Source organism: Pleuronectes platessa, chromosome 13, assembly GCF_947347685.1.
Source record: "Pleuronectes platessa chromosome 13, fPlePla1.1, whole genome shotgun sequence".
In the NCBI taxonomy this organism is placed as follows: domain Eukaryota; kingdom Metazoa; phylum Chordata; class Actinopteri; order Pleuronectiformes; family Pleuronectidae; genus Pleuronectes; species Pleuronectes platessa.
The window spans coordinates 122,501-139,278 of record NC_070638.1 but is presented as its reverse complement, the minus strand read 5'-3'; the positions used below and the strand labels follow the sequence as shown (position 1 = coordinate 139,278).

The window sequence follows — 16,778 nt, the reverse complement described above, 5'->3', positions numbered from 1 at the left end:
TGTTTTGTCATAGGCTGATTTGAGCCCTGAGGAAACTTTGGGCACTTGACTATGTGCTTCTGCATCTTTGTGTCTTAGTTCTTAACATAGGTCTCTGCACAGTATTCATAAATGAACACATCCTTTCCTTCTACATTGGCTGAGGTGAAATATCTCCACACATGAGAGAGTGCACGTGGAACTGTTCTGTAGAATAAGATGAGAAAAAAGCTTTTTAAAAAAACACTAATGCAATGCTGGAGATATAAATAGTTGGCCAGTTGGAATCGTCTTTAAAAATATTTTACAATTGATGGATAAATGAATAGAAAGAGGCTAAATGAACAGATGAACAATCCTCAATCAGCATGATGATATATTTTCCCAGTAATATCATTGAAACTTCCCTGACTAGTCCTGCACCCTCCAGCAGGCCTCAACAGCCCTGATGTAGAGTGAAGGATGCTGGGAATTATCTGTGCATGTGATGGAGAAATTCAACGTGCAGCGTGTGCTGCATTCCAAACATCTTTAAAATAGAGTTTTGAATGATGTTTTTATTGCTCAGCGTTTAATTTGTGTATTTCCCCCCCCCCCAAATTCTAGAGCTTAATATTCCCATGGAAAGTTTCCAGAAAGTTTCCGGAAATTTACAGAAAATGTTAATAACCCGCCCCTTTGCAACCCTAAGTGGGGGCTAGTTTGAACGTCCAGCTCCTCGTTCACTCAGCATCATTACGCCAGTGAGCTGTTTGACATCAACATGCAGACCTGGGATCAGAGGAGTTCATACCAGTGACTCTCCAGCTCCTCACACGTCTCCCTGCTGGTCTCACTCCAGTGAAGAGTGATATTCACACCTCAGTCACTGGTGTCCACTCCAAAGCAGGAAGTCCTGTCTGCAGGAGGACTCTGCTGAATGCACAGATGGCGGTGGTCTAGTGGCAGAAACTTGGACTATGGGCAGAGAAGGTCTCTGGTTCGACTCCACGGAGAGACAACAAAAGATGAACCTGGATTGATCTGTCCAAAAATCCAAGAGTCTCCCTACCCTGTCTAGTGCCCACGAGCAAGGCACCTTACTCCCCCAACATCTGCTCCCCGAGCGCCGTACATGGTCGCTCACTGCTCTGTGTGTCCTGCACCAGATGGGTCAAAAGCAGAGGTTACATTTCCCTACCTGCATGAGTGTGTCTGTGTTTGGGACGAATAAATGCATCTTAATCTTAATGTTATATCTAATTATAATGTAATACACAACCAGCCCTAGAGGCCAATTCTGCAAAGTAATTGGCCCAAAACAAACCATGAAACCTTGATGACTGTCATTTATTCATCATGACATCAATGTTGGGGAATGTACATCACAGACAGATCTACATGGAGGATTAACTCAAGTAGCTTGACATTGAATTTGCTGACCTACAGAAAAGTTGGAAAATGGAAACCAATGATAACAATAGGATTTGTTAATACCTTCCCTCTCATCTTACACCTATAAATAGATAAGATTTTCTTAATATTTTTATAAACATGATTTTCAAGATTTGCCTTTTTCAGACATACAGTATCATAATAGTTTATTTTTATTATATCTTTAAATAATTTAATAAAATATTAATATCATGCTTGATGTGCAATGTTTGTTGGTCCATAATCAATAATATATTTCTAAGTAGAAAAAAACAACACAGCATGACCGTACATCAGTAAATCAATGATCACACAGACTTGAACAGAAGAACATGCGTCGAGGTAACAACAACTCGTTAGTTTCACTTTACACTTAGACATTTAAATAGATGATGTCACTAAACTTTCTGATATATTCAACAGCCGAGAATAAAATCAGTACAACAAACTTATGTAAAGAAGGTGCACATTTTCATTTCGTTGCTTTTCTTCAGACAATTTTTTTTCCTTTTGTTGGTAAAATATCGGACTCATTATATTTCTTAAAATAAAATGTGAGTTCCAGCAAAAGCAGACAATACTATCACACCATGCTTTTAAATTTATACTTCTGCTGAGAGAATAGAACTAGTATTTAGTACAACGAGTTTTACTTTCAGAATGACAAAGAGTTGTATGTATCAGAGAAGCCTTATGTGATCCAGCACACAGCTGCAGGATGATCGGAGTTTCTCAGGAGAGGGGCTGGCCACATGCTGAACTGCTTCGACACGGACGTATCAAATTTCTTCTCATTTTCTCGACCTGCTATAAAATGGTCTTACTCCAAACGCTGGGTGAAGTTTTCAGGGAACAGTCCTTTTTGAGCAGCAGCCCCGAGTGTTAACCATTCACTCTCTTTGATGCCAGTGAGCCAGCCGGCGTCCTGCAACGACAGCAACACAGAGGCTCAGAATCAGTTGGGTTCACTGTTGATATTCATTCATTCCTTCAAACAGCCCGATGGACGTTTACACATCACTGGTGCTTCTTACCTGATCCTCTACTGAGGCCGTGGGAACCACCAACACCACATCACCTCTCCTCAGTTCAAGCTCATCTGAATTTGCAGCATCAAAGTCGTGCATCGTCTCCACCTACAGGGGGAACCAGGAACAACAGGTGTGACGTCCTCTGATGACAAGAGGAAAACTCAGAGCAAAAAGGTTTTTCTAACAATCAATTACCTTGTAAAGAAAATCTCCAGGATGACTCGACGTTGCACCAGATGGACTCATGTGTTTGATGGACTGGTTGTGATCATCGTGGTCACTGGGGACAGTGGGAGAGATGATGTCAGCGTCGCGGTCGTCATCACCTTCGTTACTGGAGGCAGGTTCTATCACCACTGAGGGGATGGGCATATTCTCCTGCAGAGGACAAAAAAACTCCTTTAATAATCTTCTTTCAAAGTCACATCATTTATTAAATCTGCTCAGTGTTTTGGTGAATATCATTCCTTATTTTCAGCAAAAGAAGAAACGCATAAAGGAAACGGATTAAGCTGTTGGTGATAAAAAATGATGAACTCTAAAAAGTTTAAATGAAATTTTACTGTATCTTTAAAATACATTTTATAAATTAAATATTAAAGCAAATTACATTTGCATCACTTCATGTATAAATGTACAAAAACATTTTAAATACCAAAGAAAAGCTGTGCACTTTATGAACATAAACTAAATATAATGTGTCAGATCATAAAATATATCACAAAACAATGACAATAGTTACCGATGAAGCTGCTTCACCTGGAGGTGTTGTTGCTTCTTCAGCTTCAGGAATCTGTTGAAAGAAATAATGATACCATTATAATAACAACAATATAATAATAATAGTAATTTAGATTTGGTAATATTAGATACTTAAAACACATAGCACATTGTAACCTGTATTTAAGACAAACAAAATAAACTTAAACTAAATATTCTAAAAATAATTAATGAAATATATATTTAATTCCTATTATAAAATACGAGAAACAAGAGTTCAGTGTTGTGACTTAGTTTGTGTTTACAATTATCTTTTCAATCAGGATTTCTCATCACATCTTTAACAACAACATTAAACACTGATTCATAATTAATGATTATTAAGTGAGGCCACGTTAAGTCTCACAGCATCAAACTATCCATCTTACAGATTAAAGAAAAGTGAGTACATCTAATTTATATAAATAATAAACTATTAGACTTCTGTAAAAAAATGACAGAATAGAAAGCAGAGAAAAAAAAGATACCTCGTGTACTTTGATGTTGTCAGAGCTCGGAGAAGCAACAGTCGACTTTAAGAAGAAAAACATAATTAGTCCACAAACACTGTGAAGCTACAAAAACAGAAGTGACTGAGCTGCAGGGAACACAACACTGAGGATGAGGATGATGATGAAGATCATAATGATGAAGATAAAGAAGATTATGATGTAGTTGATGAAGTTGAAGATCTTGATAATGTTGAAGATGATGAAGATCATGATGAACGTGATTAAGATCATGATGTTGAAGATCTTGATGATGATGAAGATGATGATGAAAATAGGGGTGAAGATGATGAAGATCATGATGATGATGAAGAGAATGATGAAGAACTCACTGCAGGCTTCTCCTCCTCTGGACTTCCAGAACGATCTGCTGTTTCTTCCTCACCAGCAGGGGGAGTTGAAAGTGCCTCCACGTCTCCAGCAGGAGGCGCTGCAGGTTCGTCCACTTCCTCCGCTGGTTCCAACGCGGAAGCAGCTGGAACGTCGGAGGCCTCAGGAGCGTGATCGTTGTTCTTTCACAAAACAAGATGGTGGTTAGCATGAGTGTTAGCGTTAGCATTAAGCCTGACTTTGAATGTGACACTTTGATCTCTGACGCAACATTTAAATAAAAGGCTCAAACAACCTCATGTTAACTTCTTCATGTCAGAAACTTTTAACATGAATTTAAAGTTTTTTAAAAAGCGTTCAAGAGTTACTGTGCAAAATGAATGTGATCTGAAGCTTCTCAGGAGATATTACAAACTACAGCTCAAACAAAAATGTGTAAATTGAAATATTATTCAATTACATTTCAAACACATCGATAAAACAATTCACATTAAATGTTTATCATGAAAACTCACCATCTTATCAAAATGGGCAAAAAATGATGGGTTTGACAAATCCTTCAGCCAGCAGGAAGTAAACCAGAGAGGAAGAAACGTTCATAAATCACAAAACACAAACATGAACCAGAACAGAACGTTAAGACATGAGGGAGTAGGACATTAATACTAATCATCATCATTATTATTATCACTACTGTTTCTATTGCAACTTTGATCTGACCCAAAACAAATCTCTGTAAGAATGAAGTTAAACTGAAATTAAATCAAATATAACTCAGACTGAAACTTAACTGAAAACAATGAATATCACATTTAACTTAAAAATAATTAAATATGATGACTGAACTAAAAGTTGTTAAAAGAAAAACTATTCATCTCATGTCAAATATACATTTTGATGTTTGCAGAAAATAGATGTTATTTAAACGTTAGAGATAAAACATTTCTACATGCAAATGGATGAGAGGACAAAGCGAGCGGAGAGTTCAGGGATCCTGGTTTTTACCAAAACTACTTTCGCTCTATTGGTTTGTGTTGGAAGGTCGAAGGTGGGACAAGGGTTTGACTGATTTCTAATCTGTGCTAAGCTACCACACTAAAGACGGGAGGAGTCATGTACCTCTTCCTTTTCTGTATCTAGCTCTTGATACAACTTTCCAAATCTCCGGTTTGCAGCCTCGTCTTCGGACATGTCTGAATGTTCTGGTTCTTTGTGATTTCTGGCAAAGTTTACAGCTTTAATTCCTTCAGCTGCTGCTCCAGAAGAATCGAAGCCTCTGATGTCACTAATTTTCTGCCAGGATGTGGTTTTGGAGGCGGGACCCTCAGTCCCCAAAGAAGAAGCTGGGAAACTGTTGGCAAAAGGGTCTGAATCCCACCCACTCCCCTCCCCAGTGACCTTAACCCCACCTCCCCCTGACCTCTCAACAAATGGATCAAATTCAAATCCATCCTCCTCGTTTCCACACTTAGTTTTACCCAGGAACTCTGGATCAAACGCACCTCCTCCCTGTGTTTCAGCAAAAGGATCTGAATCAAACGCACCTCCTCCCTGTGTTTCAGCAAAAGGATCTGAATCAAACGCACCCTTTCCCTGTGTTTCAGAGAAAGGATCTGAATCAAATGCTCCTCCTCCCTGTGTTTCAGCAAAAGGATCTGAATCAAACGCTCCTCCTCCCTGTGTTTCAGCAAAAGGATCTGAATCAAACGCACCTCCTCCCTGTGTTTCAGCAAAAGGATCTGAATCAAACGCACCTCCTCCTTTTGTTTCAGCTGAGGGACCTAAATCAAACGCACCTCCTCCCTGTGTTTCAGCAAAAGGATCTGAATCAAACGCACCTCCTGCCTGTGTTTCAGCAAAAGGTTCTGAATCAAACGCACCTCCTCCCTGTGTTTCAGCAAAAGGATCTGAATCAAACGCTCCTCCTCCCTGTGTTTCAGCAAAAGGATCTGAATCAAACGCACCTCCTCCTTTTGTTTCAGCTGAGGGACCTAAATCAAACGCACCTCCTGCCTGTGTTTCAGCAAAAGGATCTGAATCAAACGCACCTCCTGCCTGTGTTTCAGCAAAAGGTTCCGAATCAAACGCACCTCCTGCCTGTGTTTCAGCAAAAGGATCTGAATCAAACGCACCTCCTCCTTTTGTTTCAGTTGAGGGAACTAAATCAAACGCACCTCCTCTCTGTGTTTCGGCAAAAGGATCCGAATCAAACGCACCTCCTCTTTTTGTTTCAGCTGAGGGAACTAAATCAAATGCACCTCCTCCTTTTGTTTCAGCTGAGGGAACTAAATCAAACGCACCTCCTCTCTGTGTTTCAGCAAAAGGATCTGAATCAAACGCACCTCCTCCTTTTGTTTCAGCTGAGGGAACTAAATCAAACGCACCTCCTCCCTGTGTTTCAGCTGAGGGAACTAAATCAAACGTACCTCCTCCTTTTGTTTCAGCTGAGGGAACTAAATCAAACGCACCTCCTCCCTGTGTTTCAGCGGAGGGAACTAAATCAAACGTACCTCCTCCTTTTGTTTCAGCGGAGGGAACTAAATCAAACGCACCTCCTCCCTGTGTTTCAGCGGAGGGAACTAAATCAAACGCACCTCCCGTATCAGAAAGGTCTCTGTGAACTGATGTGAGTTTGTCTTCTATTAAATAATCTCTCTTCATGTTGCTCACTGGTGAAGCTTCATGTCTCCACCCATCGGAGTCAAACAGTGGCTGGTGATCATATGTAGGTTCATCATCAGCACTCCCCCAGCCTCCCCCCCGACCTCCATCCCCCCACTCCTCTGCAGTCTCGTACTCGGACCCAGAATTTTCTGGAGACCTGGACAACTTCTCTCCTCTGTCCTCTGTGCTGTCCTTAATCTGTTCTCCGAACTCGTTGGTGAATATCAGCCCTGGGGTGGACTTCCTGCGTTCCTCCAGCTCTGATACGCCCCCCCCAACATCTTCCCGACCTGTCTCATCCTCATCACCTCGGACTGCAGTGGTAAGGTTGGGGTTAGTTTGAGAGTCCCACTTTCTAACCTCGTTTTCAGTTGCTGTAGCTGCCTCACTGTCCTGAGGATTTGTGGCTGTATCTCCACCCGCCTGCCAGCCATCTGCCTGGTGCAGGTCCTGAGCCCCACCCTCTGCCTCGCCCTCCGTCTCGTCAGGTTCTACAGCAGCGGCTCCAGGGGCCTCGGCACTCGAAGAGGTATCTCCATTTGCTGACACCGAACCAAAGTCAGCAGACCAGTCGGCGACGAAGCCGCCATCTGCAGCCTGCGCCAGAAAATCAACCAACGAAGGGTTAAAGTTTGAATCTGATCTGAACCCAGAGTGAAGACTGAAAGAGATTCTGCTAAGTTACACTTTTCATCACAGAGATAATTTGAAAAACATCAGGGAATTCATCAGGTTCCTTCTATCATGGAGACATCATCATGTGTCTGTGAATACTTACAGGCTGAGCAGTTTGAGAGTTTCCCTTTAAAAAAATAGAAACATGATCAAATGTTAAAATCTACACATGTATCTGTTGACTTTAATCTTTTATTTTGAGGAAATTATTCATATGTAAAGTTTCTTGACTTTTAATACACAATAATAATCTGAGTGTAAATTGACAGGATGAAGACAATGATTGTGAATATGAATTAAAAGAATTCCCTATTCAAAATGACCCAAATGCACTAACTCACCGACCACATGTCCCAAGGTACAGCCGTCTGAAAGAGCACATGTTGTTACTGCAGCTGATCCTCACATAGTTTGGACAGATCAATATTTTTGAATAATGTGGATTTTCACTCTATAAAAACTCTTTTATACAGTAACTCAAGGATATTTGTCACCAGTCAGTTAACAGTGAGAAGACTGAAGCATGTGAGTGGATGAACCTGTGGTATCGGTGAAACACTGTCATCCGGCTGAAAAGCATCGAAGTCCAGGTCCAGAAGAGATTCTCCAGGACGTTCATTGGGCTGCGGACCAAACAGAACCAGGTGAACAGGCTTAGAAATCCCACTGAGCACATCACAGCATATAGATTCAACAAACACAGAGTCAGTGAGGACTCTGACCTGCGATGGTGAAGGTGCAGGTAAAAATTCTCCTCCAAACAGGTCGATGATCTGCTCCTCCGCCACCTCCTTGGTGGGTGTGGCCTTTGGGGGTGGAGGAACCGGTGGTCCCTTTTTAAACTGTCAGAGGAAACAAGGAGTTAATTCAAAATGTATCAAACAGAACTTCTTAACTTTTAATGAGAGATTTCACTGGATGTCTGGATGAAGCCACATGTGGACAAAACACAAACAATGATCCAGTTCACTGCGCTATGGAACTTCACACAGCACTTAATTTGATAGAGGTGTAAGAGAGTTACACAATACCATTTCATTTTCTTCTTAGATTTACAGAACCTCTGGATTCTCTGGTTATTATTATGGCCGTCAGTTTTTATGAGAGGATGAATTAGCAGCTGAAAACAATCGAAACTAAGCTAGAATTCCAAGTTTATGATTCAAATTTCTATCTCGGAAGAAATCAATTCATTTATAAGCCTCGTTTTCAGCAAATCAATTCTTCATTCCAATCAATAAGTGCATTATTATATCAACCAGAGATGTGACACTGTAGGTCATGAAATCTAAAGAAGTATGTTACTATTCGGACATTGACATTTCATTTCTAACAGATGTGATGATATTACATGACACGAGCTTCAAACATGACATTTAATTATTGACCAACCAATAAACAAGAGAAAGTTCAAAGTTTAACTTTTGGAAGTGTCATTAAATTAAAATAAAATGTAAATGATATTTTAAGGAATTGATGGTAGAGTCCTTGTTAAATTAATTATTACAACACACAGACAATATCTGAGGAAAATGTTTGACCAACAGTCGAGATAAACAGAATAAATCATTTGAAATGTAAATAAAGTCTCTGATTTAGAGATAAGAAAACTCTGGGTTTAACCAGAGCAACAACTAGGGTTAGGATTAGTGTGGACTGAGCCTATCCCTACTCCATGGAGCCCACCTCCCTGGTATCAACAGTCCAGCCTGCAGGAGGCGCTGTGATGGTGTGTGTGTGTGTTTGTGTGTGTGGGGGGGGGGGTTCTTCGCTCGCTTTGGGTCTTAATAGCATCGGTTCTCAATCAGTCACCATTCAACCAAGCTTTGAATGATAATGTCTGTCTGAGAGTTGTTGCTGAACATGTTCATTACTTCCTGCAGAATAATGATCCAGACGTAAACTGAACCAAACTATATGAACACAACGTGTTTGAGTGACGCCTCTTTAAATAACATGTAACATGTGACATGGTTACTTACCATGAACACATGAAGAGGATGGAGACACATGAACACATGAACAGGACAGAGACATGTGACAGGTCAGTGGGATAAAAACTGAAAATGCTTCAGTTCATTTAATATTATATATCATTTAAACCACAAACACATGAACATCTACAACAATGAGGAAAGTTTCTACTGGTTCTAACTCATTGTTCTGGTGATGGATGACATCTTTTTAAAACACTGGTTCCCAACCCAGATTCAGACTGCAAGGGCCCTGTGTGTGTGTGTGTGGGGGGGGGGGGGAGGGGGTTCCTGACCCTCAGCACGTTCCTGGGTTTTGTGTCGCACCTCTTTTTGTCAGGGGCTGGAACCATCAGAGGAACTTTCATACTGAACGTTTACTGGTGAACTGTTCACAAACTCTTTCAGGGTGAATAATTCCAGTCCAGAGATCTGACACAGACTTGTTCTTCACAGAGAGAATAAACACTTTGAAATGAGACATTGTCTATCTCACCACTTTTTCTGTTGCAGTGTTGCATCGTGGGAGTTAACAAAACCACACTCCACATCTAGTGATTTTTAGTTTGGAGCCAGACATTTTGACAACTGTCACAATATTAGTTTTATAATGTAAAAGTGATTCACAACACGCTGAATGAAAACTGGGAACCAGTGTTGAAGACGATCGTCAGATCTCGTGTCCTGAACTCTCAGTAGAAATAAGGAATTATTCTACTGTCAGGTCTCAAATCTACTGTATATAACAAAATTATATCTTATATAATATGTTATATATTCACACAATGCTCACATTTAAAGACATGACAACAAAATCTAATTTTAAAGTCACATATCCACTCACCAAGTAACAGACAAAAGTTTGCAGCGAAAAAAGTCACAGAAAGTTCATTTGAACATTATTATGAAACTGTTGTCTTTATCCTATATTTATAAATCATTTTATATTTATGATCATTCTTATCTATACACTGACAGTCATGACTAACATCTGCCTGAGACCAGTCTGGATAAGATCTACCTGTGTTGGGGATTTTGGACGCGGTGGTCCAGGTGAGGCAGGATGGAGCATGTGATTGGAGCTGGAATCTGGACTCTCAAGTGGACTCTCGTCTTCTGGTGGAGACGGGGTTCTAGCAAGTCGTAATGGTCCTGAATCACTAGTGGACAAAACAGAAACTACATGATCACAAGTATTCTGATTGGCTGCCTAGTGTCAGATGGTATAATCACACAATTCCATATAAGATTCAAAGTAAAAGTGATTCCCGGGGTGAAAGGTCAAACGGACCTTGGGGCTCCTTGGATGGTGAACATCTTGTCAGAATGCTGTTCGCCCAGTTTGGTCATAACTTCATACAGCTGCCTGCACACCTGGAAAGGGACATTCAATCAAACATTATGTCTTCGTGGACAGAGGAGGACGGATCAGTCAGATGTTATTAAGTGTCGACTGACTGATCATCTGCATCATTAACATTCAAGAATTGTTTTTGATTGGTTTAATTTGTTAATGTTGTAGAAACAAGATTTGACTCACAAGGGAGATTTCTCTGTGAAACTTTGCCTCCAGACGCGTCACGCTCTTGTAGGTGCTGATGTAGAAGCCGACTCGGCTGAAAGGGAAATATCCTGTGTCATTGGAGCCAGATGATTTGAACAGTATAAAATAAGCAGATACTACATGCAATGCTGGAATGTTTTATCTCTAACAATTGAAAGCACAGAAGTCAAAAGTGTTTATAAGTGAAGCTTCCTCTGTTTCACACAACTTTGACCCGTGTAACATTTTGTGTTTTAAAGAATCCTTCAGTCTCTGAAGAGGACGGCCCTCTACTGCTGATCTCCAGGAACCATCAGGTCTCTTCAGAGACTGAATCTATGAGCTGTTTGAACACAACAGTGACTCAGCTGCTGCATCTTGGTTATTTAGGACCTCACCCGTCCCAGAGGGTCGGCAGTTCATCCTGCAGACCCACATCCAGCTCATCAAACACCTTCTGAGACTTTTTCAGCTCGTCTTCTGCCTGAGAACAAAAATAGTGTCTTTTCACATCCAGACTCAAAGCATGTGACTGTTTCCTTTAACTTCTGAAGCCCACTGTGTTTCGTGGACTCACCTTCATCATCTTGCGGTCGTTCTTCATTCCAGACGTCTGCAAAGTTTCAACGTGGTGACGAGCACTGTCGAAGTCGATCAGCTTCCTGCTTCTCTTGGCCACACGAGTCTGAAACATCCCTTTTTAGTTTTCATTCTTTGCTTAAAAGTTAAAAGTGTTTTTGTTACCTTTAGGTCTGGAAACTGTTGCAGGTATCCATCTAAGTTCAGGAGCGTCGAGTCCACCAGTTTGTTATGGAAGTCTTCCCACAATGCATCACAGTCCTGCAGGAAACAAAGCCACTCGTGCCGTCACAGCGTGTAAGATGCCAGGGGTCAACATCCTGATCAGTCTGTCCCTGCAGGTCATGTCCCACTGGGACAAAGTTTCCATGTTACAGAGTTCAACAATATAGCTGCCTACAGACATGAACTGAACTCTGGAAATTATCCACATTTTCTCTGGAGAAAGTGGATGTGTGAAGAGTAAACTTTGGGTAAACAAATTCTCTTTATCCACAGGTCATGTCTGAAAGTGGCTTATGTGTCACACCTGGGCAGGCTGTAGTCCCTGAGTACGCAATAAAATAATAAAAGCATTGAAAATGCATACAAATATAAAAGTGGTGGAAACTACAAAGAGGGCCTGTTGAGGTGTGAACAATTTGCACAGATACAGGAACAAGAGAGCAGCTGCCAACTTGAGCAGAATAACATGTAAGACAACAGATAACGCAAATACAAAAACATTTCAAACATTAACTCTCGTCTCACATCTGAACTCTCGTCTCACACCTGAACACTCGTCTCACACCTGAACACTCGTCTCACACCTGAACACTCGTCTCACATCTGAACGCTTGTCTCACACCTGAACTCTCGTGTCACACCTGAACTCTTGTCTCACACCTGAACTCTCGTGTCACACCTGAATTCTCATGTCACACCTGAACTCTTGTCTCACACCTGAACTCTCGTGTCACACCTGAATTCTCATGTCACACCTGAACTCTTGTCTCACACCTGAACACTCGTCTCACATCTGAATTCTCGTCTCACATCTGAACTCTTTTCTCACATCTGAACACTTATCTCACACCTGAACTCTCGTGTCACATCTGAATTCTCGTGTCACATCTGAATTCTCGTGTCACACCTGAACTCTTGTCTCACACCTGAACTCTCGTGTCACACCTGAACTCTCGTGTCACATCTGAATTCTCGTCTCACACCTGGACACTCGTCTCACATCTGAATTCTCGTGTCACACCTGAACTCTTGTCTCACACCTGAACTCTCGTGTCACATCTGAATTCTCGTCTCACACCTGGACACTCGTCTCACATCTGAATTCTCGTGTCACACCTGAACTCTTGTCTCACACCTGAACACTTGTCTCACACCTGAATTCTCGTCTCACAGTTGAACTCTTGTCTCACACCTGAACACTCGTCTCACACCTGAACTCTTGTCTCACACCTGAACTCTCGTGTCACATCTGAATTCTCGTCTCACACCTGAACACTTGTCTCACACCTGAACTCTTGTCTCACACCTGAACACTTGTCTCACACCTGAATTCTCGTCTCACAGTTGAACTCTCGTCTCACACCTGAACTCTTGTCTCACACCTGAACTCTTGTCTCACACCTGAACTCTCGTGTCACACCTGAACACTCGTCTCACACCTGAACTCTCGTGTCACACCTGAATTCTCATGTCACACCTGAACTCTTGTCTCACACCTGAACTCTCGTGTCACACCTGAATTCTCATGTCACACCTGAACTCTTGTCTCACACCTGAATTCTCGTGTCACACCTGAATTCTCGTGTCACACCTGAACTCTTGTCTCACACCTGAACTCTTGTCTCACACCTGAACTCTTGTCTCACACCTGAACTCTTGTCTCACACCTGAATTCTCGTGTCACACCTGAATTCTCGTGTCACACCTGAACTCTTGTCTCACACCTGAACTCTTGTCTCACACCTGAACTCTTGTCTCACACCTGAACTCTTGTCTCACACCTGAACTCTCGTGTCACACCTGAACTCTCGTCTCACACCTGAACTCTCGTCTCACACCTGAACTCTCGTCTCACACCTGAACTCTTGTCTCACATCTGAACTCTTGTCTCACACCTGAACACTTGTCTCACACCTGAACACTTGTCTCACACCTGAACTCTTGTCTCACACCTGAACTCTTGTCTCACACCTGAACTCTTGTCTCACACCTGAACACTTGTCTCACACCTGAACACTTGTCTCACACCTGAACTCTTGTCTCACACCTGAACTCTCGTGTCACATCTGAATTCTCGTCTCACACCTGAATTCTCGTCTCACACCTGAATTCTCGTCTCACACCTGAACACTTGTCTCACACCTGAACTCTTGTCTCACACCTGAACTCTTGTCTCACACCTGAACTCTTGTCTCACACCTGAACACTTGTCTCACACCTGAACTCTTGTCTCACACCTGAACTCTTGTCTCACACCTGAACTCTTGTCTCACACCTGAATTCTCGTGTCACATCTGAACTCTTGTCTCACACCTGAACTCTTGTCTCACACCTGAATTCTCGTCTCACAGTTGAACTCTCGTCTCACACCTGAACTCTTGTCTCACACCTGAACTCTTGTCTCACATCTGAACTCTTGTCTCACATCTGAACTCTTGTCTCACACCTGAACACTTGTCTCACACCTGAACTCTTGTCTCACAGTTGAATTCTCGTCTCACACCTGAACTCTTGTCTCACACCTGAACTCATGTCTCACACCTGAACTCTTGTCTCACACCTGAACACTTGTCTCACACCTGAATTCTCGTGTCACACCTGAATTCTCGTCTCACACCTGAACTCTCGTCTCACACCTGAACTCTCGTCTCACACCTGAACTCTTGTCTCACACCTGAACTCTTGTCTCACACCTGAACTCTTGTCTCACACCTGAACTCTCGTGTCACATCTGAATTCTCGTCTCACACCTGAACACTTGTCTCACACCTGAACTCTTGTCTCACACCTGAACTCTTGTCTCATACCTGAACTCTTGTCTCACACCTGAACTCTTGTCTCACACCTGAATTCTCGTCTCACACCTGAACTCTTGTCTCACACCTGAACTCTTGTCTCACACCTGAACTCTTGTCTCACACCTGAACTCTTGTCTCACACCTGAACTCTTGTCTCACACCTGAACTCTTGTCTCACACCTGAACTCTCGTGTCACATCTGAATTCTCGTCTCACACCTGAACACTTGTCTCACACCTGAACTCTTGTCTCACACCTGAACTCTTGTCTCACACCTGAACTCTTGTCTCATACCTGAACTCTTGTCTCACACCTGAACTCTTGTCTCACACCTGAATTCTCGTCTCACACCTGAACTCTTGTCTCACACCTGAACTCTTGTCTCACACCTGAACTCTTGTCTCACACCTGAACTCTTGTCTCACACCTGAATTCTCGTGTCACATCTGAACTCTTGTCTCACACCTGAACTCTCGTCTCACACCTGAACTCTTGTCTCACACCTGAACTCTTGTCTCACACCTGAACTCTTGTCTCACACCTGAACTCTTGTCTCACACCTGAACTCTTGTCTCACACCTGAATTCTCGTGTCACATCTGAACTCTTGTCTCACACCTGAACTCTCGTCTCACAGTTGAACTCTCGTCTCACACCTGGACACACACTATCGTCTGTCTCACACAGAGCAGAGTGTGAATGTGTGACTTGTCTTTAGGACTCTAACCTTCCCGATGGTCATCACGTCGTCTTTGCCATGCCAGTCTGGTTCGTAGACTTCATGCAGGGACTGCGTCAGGTTGATGGACGCCTGCTGCATTCCTGCAGGACACAAACACCTTCACTGACCTCTGGTCCCCACAGAGACATGATAACCTCAAACTAACACACATGAGGTCCACAGACATTGCTGAGGAGAACCTGTGAGAACCTGTGAGAACCTGTGAGAACCTGTGAGCAGGTGAACTGAGAATTCAATCAAAGGTAACAACTTATTCAATTTTTTATTGATGAATAAAAAACATTTGTTTTGGATCACATCCTGAATATAAACTTTAACACATTTTCGTTATTTGTTTTTAATTTATGTGTCTAGTTGATACTTACCATTATCCTATAATTTATAATAATAATATAAACAATAACAATAACAATGAAAACTACAAAACTATTATCATTAAAAAACGATTCGAGATATTGTTAGATATATTTTATGTAAATGAAAGTGAAACTTTTTCACCTTTAATAGACGACATGTAGGATTTCATCTCCCTCTGCAGCCGAGAACCTTCAGACTAACACACACACACACACACACACACACACACACACACACACACACACACACACACACACACACACACACACACACACACACACACACACACACACACACACACACACACACACACACACACACACACACACACAGGGTTAGGTGAGTATCAGTGTCACTCTTCCTCTTCCTCTTCCTCATGGCTTCACCACCAGCCTGAGTTTTAGTGATGATGTCATCTCTCACCTCCTGTCTCCTGAAGTTTATCACCACTTGTTCAAACTGTTCATCTTTGGTCTCGTCTGCTTTCCCCAGTTTCTGCAGTACCTGAGAAAAAAATATCAAATAACGCTCTTTAAATAAAATCAATAACTGATGATTATTGTTATTCTTGTCAATCTCCTTCTCCTTCTTCTTCTTATTCAGATTTACAAACATCACAGACTTTCTGTAGACTAGAAAATGTTCCCACAAACATTCATGCACGAATGTTTGTTGGATCAATATGGAGCTGCTCCATATTTAATATGATGTTATTATAAAAACTCGACTCCAAACCCACCTAACTTTAAAGGTCATTTCAGAAAAAGGCTTTCAGTGACTGACCAATCAGTGCAGATTTAGCTTTTTGGCGCTAATAGCTAGACCAAGCATTTCAGACCGAGGCTCTGCTTGAGACAGATCATGTGTGTTTGAATATCACAAGTTAAAATGAATCTGTTTCTATCACATCACTGCTCACTGATGACACCATGTGTTAACTATTTAATAAAGTGTTGTGTGTCTGCATGAGACCAAATGATCAACCTGCTGAACTTGTACTGAAAGCAGATCAGTGAAGGGACAGATTATGGAAACTCATTTTATTAATATTAAAATCCTATTTCTTCTTTATTTACTTATAGGTGATGGTTAAATGTTCTGTCAGTACAAACTGTCCACATCATTTTTAAGACAAAGTTTGAATTTTACTTCACTGATTCATATATCACTGCTCTACATAGCTTTTCTTACAAAGTTGACTC

General features: G+C 41.7%; 1 protein-coding gene across 1 annotated transcript in view; it reads right to left on the bottom strand.

The window, feature by feature from the left end:
- Positions 1 to 1,327: 1,327 nt before the first annotated feature.
- Positions 1,328 to 16,778, bottom strand: part of amph (amphiphysin) — a 16,679-nt gene continuing 1,228 nt past the window's right edge. The window contains exons 2-22 of the mRNA XM_053438947.1: positions 16,000 to 16,080; positions 15,718 to 15,772; positions 15,205 to 15,299; positions 11,621 to 11,716; positions 11,454 to 11,561; positions 11,275 to 11,360; positions 10,874 to 10,949; positions 10,625 to 10,707; positions 10,355 to 10,493; positions 8,083 to 8,202; positions 7,900 to 7,983; positions 7,702 to 7,728; positions 7,464 to 7,487; positions 7,046 to 7,282; positions 4,537 to 4,578; positions 4,024 to 4,203; positions 3,671 to 3,715; positions 3,166 to 3,216; positions 2,619 to 2,801; positions 2,427 to 2,528; positions 1,328 to 2,317 (exon numbers count right to left, since the gene is read on the bottom strand). Coding sequence (XP_053294922.1) covers positions 2,213 to 2,317; positions 2,427 to 2,528; positions 2,619 to 2,801; positions 3,166 to 3,216; positions 3,671 to 3,715; positions 4,024 to 4,203; positions 4,537 to 4,578; positions 7,046 to 7,282; positions 7,464 to 7,487; positions 7,702 to 7,728; positions 7,900 to 7,983; positions 8,083 to 8,202; positions 10,355 to 10,493; positions 10,625 to 10,707; positions 10,874 to 10,949; positions 11,275 to 11,360; positions 11,454 to 11,561; positions 11,621 to 11,716; positions 15,205 to 15,299; positions 15,718 to 15,772; positions 16,000 to 16,080 — 2,019 coding nt within the window. The 3' untranslated portion in view covers positions 1,328 to 2,212. The remainder of the gene's footprint in view (positions 2,318 to 2,426; positions 2,529 to 2,618; positions 2,802 to 3,165; positions 3,217 to 3,670; positions 3,716 to 4,023; positions 4,204 to 4,536; positions 4,579 to 7,045; positions 7,283 to 7,463; positions 7,488 to 7,701; positions 7,729 to 7,899; positions 7,984 to 8,082; positions 8,203 to 10,354; positions 10,494 to 10,624; positions 10,708 to 10,873; positions 10,950 to 11,274; positions 11,361 to 11,453; positions 11,562 to 11,620; positions 11,717 to 15,204; positions 15,300 to 15,717; positions 15,773 to 15,999; positions 16,081 to 16,778) is intronic.